This window comes from Triturus cristatus, chromosome 2_2 (assembly GCF_964204655.1).
Source record: "Triturus cristatus chromosome 2_2, aTriCri1.1, whole genome shotgun sequence".
Classification (NCBI taxonomy): Eukaryota; Metazoa; Chordata; class Amphibia; order Caudata; family Salamandridae; genus Triturus; species Triturus cristatus.
Genome location: NC_140582.1, coordinates 427,578,663 through 427,588,760, shown reverse-complemented (window position 1 = coordinate 427,588,760; position 10,098 = coordinate 427,578,663). Strand labels below are relative to the sequence as shown.

The 10,098-nt window shown below is 47.7% G+C and overlaps 1 protein-coding gene across 5 annotated transcripts in view; it reads left to right on the top strand.

Moving 5' to 3' along the window:
* Window positions 1-363: 363 nt before the first annotated feature.
* UGT8 (UDP glycosyltransferase 8) overlaps window positions 364-10,098 on the top strand; it is a 382,545-nt gene continuing 372,810 nt past the window's right edge. The window contains exon 1 of one of the 5 annotated variants that reach the window (XM_085641501.1): window positions 364-897. Coding sequence is in view for 1 of the 5 variants with exons in the window: in XM_085641500.1 (XP_085497626.1) it covers window positions 1,464-1,479 (16 nt within the window). In the remaining 4 variants the exon portion in view is untranslated. Of the gene's footprint in view, window positions 898-1,057; window positions 1,226-1,458; window positions 1,480-10,098 lie in introns of those variants that run through there. The other 4 variants (XM_085641503.1, XM_085641502.1, XM_085641504.1 and 1 more) reach the window with 4 other exon arrangements.

Here is a 10,098-nt window from a genome sequence, read left to right as displayed (position 1 = left end):
TACTTTGAGTCGGGGTGCTGATTTTAACCCACAGTATTTAAAGCCAGCAGCACCTTTAGCATCACGGGGCTACAGGTTCTGCGTGCCCCTCTTTTCTTTATTTTCTACCACGAAATCATTCGGATATTGAACTGCAGCTGATGGAATGTTGATTTTACTAACTTCGTTAAAAGGAGGTTCCGAGCACCCGAAAGGGGCTCTCTTAAGAGCTCGGGGAGGTGCTGATCCTGGCTGCGCGCTGGGGGTCCCCGTCCTCTGCGCGTCTGAGCGCGCTCTGCCCGATGCCCCCCGTGCCGCCGGCCCCTGTCCTCACTCTCTTTGCACTGCCCTCCCTCTTCTCGTGCGGCCCTCCCTCCACCTCCCACCCCTGTGCGGACATCGCCCTCCCTCCGCTGTCAGGGCTGACACCTGCCGGGAGGAGCAGTGGGGCGGTGGCTGCGCGTTCATCCACAGGGACCGCTGCACTTCGCCCTCAGCGCCGATCTGATCCCGCGGGGAGGGGGGCAAATTCCCATGAGTCAAACCGGGAACCCCGTAACAGCCACTAGCGCCTCGAAGGAGCCCTCCACCTCGCGTGTCGACGGGACAGTGGCCAACGAAAAGCAGGGTCCCTGAGTCCATCCACTGCGCGTAATATATCACTTTTAAGTTGGAAGGGTTTACATTATTTATTTCTAAGTGGTCGGCGTGGACACTGCTGAGGAGCGAGAACGCCGAGATCAAACAAAGTTTGGTGTCAAGATAAGTTGATACGACTGGCTGGCTCTTACGCGACCTCGGTGAGGCAAAGGACACGGACATCCGTCTGCGCGCCCAGGAAGAAGGGCTTTGCCCCGGACAGCGCTGTGAGGTGCTACCGCGGCGCTGGAGGAGCAGGTGCATTGCTGAAGAGACGAGGTGAGCAGATGTTCCTTAGGAAGAGACGGGAAGATGGGGGTAATGACGCTTTTTTGGGGTAATTTCTGGATTTTTTCAGAACATGGTACTAGCTTCCTAATTCATCTACGCATAGGCTCTGGACTAGCTGATAGAATGATGACATGCTTGCCATAAAATTAATCTGAAGGAAACCTCGTAGAGTGGCAGATGTGTGGTTAGGCAGGGTGTACCCTGCTGACGTCACGTCCATAGGTAAGAACTCAGGGGACCCTGAACCCGGCAGTACTCCGCCTGGTCCTTTCGTTCCACGGATCAGCTTTAGACCTTTCATTGGAATCTGTCTGAGGTGAGTTGGCAATGGCAACTACATACCTTCCAGCCTTTCATCCCCTTTCCGCCCCCCAGCCACCGCTCTGGTCTGTCATTGCCTCTCGCGCGCGGAGGAAAGGGCACCAGGACAGCCCGTTGCGAACGCGGCTTCCAGTAGGTTGCCCTTTCCAGAGCTGTGAGGTCCAACAGATTCCCGCTTTTTTCAGCACGGTACTATGTCTTCAGTCCTAAACTTACTTTTCTCACCGCCTACTATGGGATTTACAACAGGTATTTCACAATTCAATGATAGGATTGCAAATGTTTGCAAGTGTTTCTCGTGAGGAAAGTGCAGAGTGAATGGTCGAATTTTATCAAAGGCACAGGGACTTTAAAGGCGCTCCAGGGCCGTCTAGCAGGGTTCCTCCCTCTTGACGCCACGTTTCTGGGCAACACCTGGAACGAGAACCGATGTAGAGGTAGAGGCGGGCGAGTCAGCAGGTTAACAGGGAGAAAGAACCGAGCCCAGAGTGGGTGGCAGGCAGAAGTCACATGAAGGCTCAGCTCGTTGTGGGCTCGAGGGCCCAAGAGGACCTCGAGCTCAGCCAGAGTCAGTCAGTCTCGAGCCTTTAGTGGGTTGCCTATCTCCATCCAGAGCTCGGCACAGGTTTGCTAACACTTGTCTGTGACCTTCTCCTCGCCCTTGTGGAAGGTACAGCATTCCTCACCCCCCACTATTTCTACTCTTAGGCTTGCCTTTAAATCCTCAGATAGGACTACTCTTCAGTTCGCACCTCTTTTATGTGTCCCCATTCGCTTATGGACAAACGTGTCTTCTTCTCCCTACACCATGTCAGAATCTCTCTTTTCCATTGTGTGGTGATTCTGTACGCACCTGCTCTGTCCCGTTTGCCACCGATGTACCGTAGTCCGTCCTCTGTGTCACCTGGGTCCAAATTACATAAACTGCCACAGAGCGCTAATTCGTCGAGAGGCGCCCTTTATTATTTTATTACATTGTGAAGGCACGTACTATTTTGCACTGTTTATTTCTGCAACAGTCAGTGACGTTTTGCAGAAGTAAAAATTACTTTTATTTTGTCTATGTCTACGTCTACGTAAACAAAATAATAGGAATATTTATTGATGGCCACTTAAGATCAACAGTCGTTCCATGAGGAAATGGGGCGCTGTAGCTAGCACACCCTCTGATATTGTAATACGGTGCAAAATTGAGACCAGTGAAATGTGTTAAAATCTGTTGTGAATGTTTAAAGCTAAAATTGAAAAAATATAATATCACTGCGCAAGAAAAACCATTGTGGATAACTGTCTGCTCCTTGCTAGCTCTGTATGTGTGCCACAATTAAACAAATAGACGACTAAATGCTACACATAGGAACATTTCAGCAGCATTATGAATTTTGCACAGCCTCTTAGATGACTGCTGTTTTTAGCAGAGCTTTTCTGATCAATGCGCGTGCTCGTGGCTCCACATTAAAACTTTCCGAGCTCACATCTTAAACATCTCCCAAACCAGTCAGCTTTCAAGAAACAAGCGTTGGCAAAGCCAATATGTCTGGCATTGTCAATCAGCCTTTTGAATTTGTCAATGCTTCTTTTGTTTCGTTATGGTTATACTTTCGTGTTGGGGAAGCTGTCGGACCCTTCTCAATCTAAAAAAACATGTTGAAAAGTAGAAATATTGTTTTGGTTTCAAAATGTAGACATTAGTCCCTGCCACTGATGGAAGCTACTTTGTGTATGAATGCGCTCCTTGGGAAAGGGTAAAACACCGCCTCTCACAGTGAAGTTAGCCAATGACTGAAGTGGGCTGACCCCCTACCCCTCGCTGTAGTGGGCAGATGAAAAATGTGAATTGCTTACCAAAAGACCAATGGGTGAAGGGGGATAGCTGAAAGCCACAATAAGTTAGTATATTATAGATACATTTTAGTAAAATCAAAAGATCGTGGCTAATGCCAGACAGAAAAAGCCATAACAAGCCTAATCTTTGAGTCATTCATCAGCCTGTCCAACCACTGTGACTAGCACTCTGCCCTCCCCTCCCCTCCCCCAATGAACGTCATAGCCCAACTCAACGTAGTTTGACCAGCGGCGGCTGGCACAGGTAAGCGCATTGAGGTGAGGCAGGGCGTGGCGGGGGAGAACCTGACGGAATAGGTATTGTTTATTTAACTATATCTATTCCGGCATCTGTCAACTCCCCCTCCTCCCACCCTAACCTGCCCACCCCACCTCCCTACCGCGTTTACTTGTGCTGCCCGCCTGTGTGTCACGCATGTACCACATTGCATGGTGTAAAGGTGACGCAACCCTCTCATAAATAGGCACCTCAGTATTCACCTGATAGACAGATGTGGTACATCCCCTACTGCTCCCCTGAGGCACATGATTGAGCGGCTCTCCTGAGGTGAATCACTAGGACTTCCCTAATGCATTTCATCCTCAACCACCCTGCTGAACATGAACCTGCGCTGCTGATACGCATCACCATGTGCCCCCTGCATGACACAATCCTGTGCTCTGTTGATGCACATCATTCTGTGCCCGCTGCTGTACAGGGTGATGTGTAATTGAAGGTCTGGGTGCACTGAAGCATGCATATGTGCTGATATGCACGTAAAATTGTCTGTAAGCTTGTTAGATTTTGTAAAAACATGTATCTCGGTGTGTTCATCTGTGTGCCTGTGGGCACGTTGTGCATGCTGGATTATTTGTATGTTGTATGCCTTTTTGTACATGCACTTAACAAAAGGCAAATGACTGCATCCTCCTGAGGCTTGAGCCGGGAGTGACGCGACTTTTACCGGACATATTTGCTTATTTGCACAGTTCTCTTGTACCTCTTAGTTTTTTTACCTGTTTGCCTGTCTCCTGTGTTTGTGTGGTGTAATTCCTGTCGTCCTGTTTGCTAATTCCTTGGACACAGCGCAGTAGTGGAGATACAGTGCCTGCGCTTCGCGCATGCGCACTGACACTGTGGGCTGCCGAGGGGGTGTGTGACGCACGGACCAATCACGAAGCACAAAGGGGTATTTATCTGCAGGCTGGCGCGAGCGCGCACTACTGCATCCTCCTGAGGCTTGAGCCGGGAGTGACGCGACTTTTTTCGGACATATTTGCTTATTTGCACAGTTCTCTTGTACCTCTTAGTTTTTTTACCTGATTGCCTGTCTCCTGTGTTTGTGTGGTGTTATTCCTGTTGTCCTGTTTGCTAATTCCTTGGACACAGCGCAGTAGTGGAGATACAGTGCCTGCGCTTCGCGCATGCGCACTGACACTGTGGGCTGCCGAGCGGGTGTGTGACGCACGGACCAATCACGAAGCACAAAGGGGTATTTATCTGCAGGCTGGCAAGCTCGTCTGCGCCCGTCCGCGCTCGTATCGCGCTCAGCGCCGGACACGCTGCTCGTCACCCTTCCCAGGGGAGAAAAATCTGGTCTAGAGACCAACTGCTCGATCTGTCCAACTCAAACTGCGAAAGGCCAACCTGCTTTTCGCTAGATATATTGCCGACAGTGGGTGGAAAACCTTTTAAGTCACAGTGTGAATCCTGCAAGTTCAATCTGTATAGGCCGGCCCTGACAAAAACGATTGACATTAATAAACTGCCAAGTGCCGATACCCCGGGTAATGTCAACCATGAACAACCAATTAAGGCAGCTTTGATCAACTGCAGATCCCTCCCCAAGCATGCCGCTGAAATCTGGCTGCTTCTAAAAACCTCTAGTTGGGATCTGCTATTTCTGACTGAAACTTGGCTGCGAGAAGGCTCAAACCCGGACATCTGTCTAGCCATTCCCATGGGTTATAGAATGGTTACAGCTAACAGAGCTGACAATAGACTTGGGGGAGGCCTGGCAATAATTCTTAGAGAGGACTGGGAAATTTCCTACAAGAAAATAGGAGAGCTAGGTCCTATAGAGGCCTTGTCCTTCCAAATTAAATTTGCCAAAAATCTTTTGATGGCAGGACTACTGATCTACAGACCCCCTAGCACTGCGGCATCTTACTGGCCACTATTATTTGACTGCATCGCCAACCTCTCGTTACGTTATTCCAATTACACTGTGCTAGGAGATTTTAACGTACATATGGACCTGGCTAACTGCCCCTCTGCCTCCCTAGTAGGTGATGCTCTAAAAAGTCTAAACCTGGTGCAAAAGGTACAATCTCCTACTCATGCTGCTGGACACACCTTAGACCTTGTCTTCACTAATGACATGGCCATCATAGTGGAAAAGCCTATACCAGTACCTTGGTCGGACCACATGCTGGTCACGTTCAAGTTGGGACTGAAACGCCCTGTTAAACACAGTGGGCCAACTGTAGAAAACAGAAGAAACTGGAGGAAAGTCACTCCTGATTCAATGAGCAGTGAACTAGTCAATACAACTCCAACTCCCTCCGGAAACCCTACACGAGATGCCTCCCTTTTTAATGCATGGCTGACCTCAGCCCTTGATAAGATAGCCCCGATTAGACCTTGCAAAGTGCCTAGGAGTAGGCCCTCAGCACCTTGGTTTAACACCGAACTCCGGATGGAAAAAAGCCATTGCAAAAAGCTGGAGCGTACCGGGAGAAAAAACTATGAAACCTCAGCTAAAGAGATTTACAAGACGGCACTGAGGAAATTTCACACCCTCAAACGCAGGACCATGAGAGACTTTATGGCTAAACAAATTGCAGAGGCAGAAAACTCTCCAAGGGAGATCTTTAAGGTAGTGGAAAGTTTCTTGAAACCTCAGTCTCTAAAAAGTACTGTCCCGACGTCTCTCCCGTTGTGTGAAGAATTGGCTTCATTCTTCCACGATAAGATTATGGCCATTTACTCTACTTTCCCCACTATTGATAAGCAGGTTGTGGCTTTTCGGGTAAATGGTCAGACTTCCGCCGGTTTGACAAGGAAGCTTCCTTGAGGCAATTAATGAAAGTTAAGTCTGGTTGCCCTTCCGATCCTTGCCCGGCCAGAGTTCTTAAACTCCTAGCCCCTGTAGTTAATAACGCTTTGAACAATGTTTGGAATACCTCCCTGGATACAGGAATCTTCCCAACTGACTGGAAGAAAGCTTTCGTCCGTCCTATCCTTAAAAAAGAGGATGCTGATCCAACAGAGCTGAAAAATTTCAGACCGATCTCTCTGCTCCCGGCCCCAGCTAAAATTTTGGAAAAAGAGGTCCAGAGGCAGCTCTCGGATTTTTTAGAATCTAATAATCACCTACATGACTCTCAGTCGGGTTTTAGGGCAGGCTACAGCACCGAGACAGCTCTTCTAGAGGTGGCAGAGTCAATACGTGAAACGATGGTTACAGGAAACTGCGCCATGCTTGTGCTGCTTGATCTTCGGCGGCTTTTGACACGGTCTCCCATAAGATCCTTCTGAATAGGCTCCACCTACTAGGAGTTACAGGGACCGTGTTACGTTGGTTCCAGTCGTTTCTGGAAGACAGATCTCAACAAGTCTTCCTCCATCCCCATGTTTCCAGTTCTAGGGCACTGCTACAAGGGGTCCCACAGGGATTCGCTCTGAGCCCATCATTGTTTAATGTGTATTTGGCCCCTCTGGCATCTATTGTGGAAGGCTCGGGTGTCCGTGTAGTTTCGTATGCTGACGACACTCAATTTATCTTTTCCTTCAAAGAGCAGAGTAAGAATGCCTTCACTAATTTCAGGCAGTGTCTTTTGAATATCTCATCTTGGATGACGGATAACTGCCTGAAACTTAATACTGACAAGACCGAGATACTATTTTTTCATCAGCCTCTCCCCCCTCAATCTGAGCTCTGGTGGCCAGTAGAACTAAATCCTCCTCCAATTCCGGTCAACTCAGCCAGGAATTTGGGTTTCAGATTTGACACCCAACTAACAGGTAAGGCCCAAATATCGCACATCTCCTCGCAGTGCTTCTGGAAACTGAAGGCACTGCGCAGATGTCTTCACTTCCTTCCTATGGAATGCAGGAAGACGGTGGTCTATGCTCTCATCACCTCTCAACTTGACTATGCTAACAGCCTCTTCATTGGTCTCCCTGACTGTCTTATGAGGAGACTTCAACAGATCCAAAATGCTGCAGCCAGACTAATTAGAACTGTGCCCCTACGATATCACATCACCCCCCATTTGCAAAGCCTGCATTGGCTGCCGGTGAGGAAGAGAGTGATGTTCAAGGTTCTGGTCCTAGCCCACAAAGCTCTTAGAGAGGTCGGCCCACTCTATCTGAGGCGTAGGCTCCAAAAATACCAGAATGCCAGAACTCTCAGATCCAGCAACCTGAACCTCCTGGCTATTCCACGCTTTAGAAAAGCGAGGATGGGAGGGCGTGCCTTCTCTGTAAGAACGGCTACGCTGTGGAATATGATGCCCAATTCCCTGCGTCAGATAAGGGCGGAACTACCTTTTAGGAAGGCCCTTAAAACGTGGCTGTTTGGCCTTCCTAGTACCGTCTAACACTATAGGCCTCTCTCTCGGCCCTCCCCCCTCACTGGATGGATGCTAGCGCCGGGACACCTCCGTTGGAGGTAGCTGTCGCGCTTTACAAATGCTAATAATAATAATAATAATAAATAGGCTTAGTTAATGTTTATTATTGAATTAATTTAGAAATAATTTATGCAATGTCAAGCTTCAATGACAGCCAACATTAAGGTTATATTGTTCTTTTAACTCATTCTGTGCCCTAGACAGTCTGTACCGTTTGATTAGAAAGGATGTGACTGAAGTTAATACATCCATAACCTCTTTCAAAAGCCGACTATTCTCAAGAATACATTTATAGATATGAACGTGAGTTTTGAAGATTGATTAGTTCCTGCATACCATCACGCATTGCAAACCAGAGGATCTCTTACAGAGTTTAAAGTATGTGGAAGGGGACCATGTGACTGATCTCAGTGCACTCAGCTGCCTAACTTCCCCAATCGGCAACTTGGTGGCAGAGTCCAGATGTAAGGGTCAATGGGCAAACCTTGGCTGTAGGTCAGGCGTACCAATAATTCAGCTCTAACTACCACCCATTAAACGCACAGCAGATATAAAAAATATGTGTACTTCACTGTCGTATTTGCCACAAAACGTTTACTAGTGTTTATGTTATGTCAATTTGTAGAGCTCACTATTCACGTGCAAGGGTATCCTGGCGCTTGAGCAGGTGTGTAGGAGTGTGGTCCCTGAGAATTATTTGAAGAGCCAGGTCTTTAGCTTCTTGCGAAACTCAAGTAGCGCGGAAGAGGCTCTGATATGTTGTGGAAGGTTGTTCCATGTTTTGGGTGCGAGCTAAGAGCACAGAATGCCCAGGATTGAGTCATGCAGGAGGCACATGGTGATGTGTATTAGCAACACAGGTTCATGTTCAGCACTGGGTGGTGTGGGTCAGTGGAGCACTGGTTGATGCGGGAACGCCTTTGCATGGCCGGAATGCCTCATCTGTGTGTGAATTGACGTGTTGCTTTCCTAATAATTTTCATACATTTACCTAGAAGCTGAAACAACAGGCATGCATGCTACACTACTCCTTGCTCTTGACTAGATATGCAGGTTTTTTACCATTAACCCATTTTAGTGCTTGCATCAATAACACAACCTCCTTACAGAAGTTACTGTCACTAGGCAACCATGACTAATTATTGAATCCCAGTTGAGTGTATCATGGAGGTCCCACATTCTATTTACCACTGGTGCATTGATAGATACATGGAACAAAGCATGTTCTCATAGTCAGAACCAGTTTTGCCACATGGAGTACTGTGATCCAATATGTTGAAACCCTTTAGAAGGAGGCACGGACTTCGGAAATATGTCAGAATGTCTTTTGCAGCAACATCTTCTCTGGCGTTTTGAGCACTGTTTGTACTTTTGTGGTAGAGAAACTCATGAGTGGCAGACAATTTTAAAGCTAGACTACTTGAAGGCTAGGTAGGCAACATACCAGTTGCCGTTTGTATATTCTGTGAGTTTTTTGGCATTTGCGTTATTATATTACCCATAACGTCACTCCTGGAAGTGAATAGTGGATTAAGAAACCTTCCAGGACCAGTTCAAGGCACTCAATCCTGCACTCTCTGCCAGGGCTGGCTTTAGCGCTGGTGGAACCCAGTGCAACAATAATTTTTGGCGCCCCCACTCCCCATGACCACCTCCTCGGATTCTCTAACTACCACTGGGCAAAAGGGATATGTGACGATACAACGCGATCATTTAGATCGCGGTTATTACAACGCAAGTCACTACAACGACTTGCGCTAGAGGCGCTGGATTTAGGAATAGTTTGATCTACTATTCCGACTCCAGTAAATCATACTATTCCTTAGTGTAGAGCTCCATCCAGCGCAAGTCGTTGTAACGACTTGCGTTGTAATAACCACGATGTAAATGTATCACGGTGTAACAACCGCGTTGTAAAGGTCGTTTCCCAGCAAAAGTGCCCCTCATCTCTCCAAACATAAGTTATTGCTAAACACAGTGCCCCCCCTGAGGTCAGCGCACCCTCCACAGGTCAGCGCCCAGTGTGGCTGCACCAGTCGCACTTCCCTGAAGCCGGCCCTGCTCCCTGCAATGGCTACTTATCAAAATTTGTTACACACAAATTACTACTTGACATGTAATGAAATATCTTTGCTCAAATCATCCTTGACTTGGGTCTTGTTCTGGCTTCTTCTTCTTCTGTGTGCAAATGAAACTCCAGTCCTTTGTGGAGTCTTCTGAGTGGGTCCTCAGACAGCATATAATCTTATAAGAACTATTGATTAAATGGTGGTTTCAGTCCTGGACAATCTGAAGGTGGAATTAGACTCAGCACAAGGACTGAGTTTGCTCTACCACAGTGTATCATTTGACAGTCTTAACTATATGATAACTGCTGCACCGCTTCAAACAGATTGGAGTTTGCCA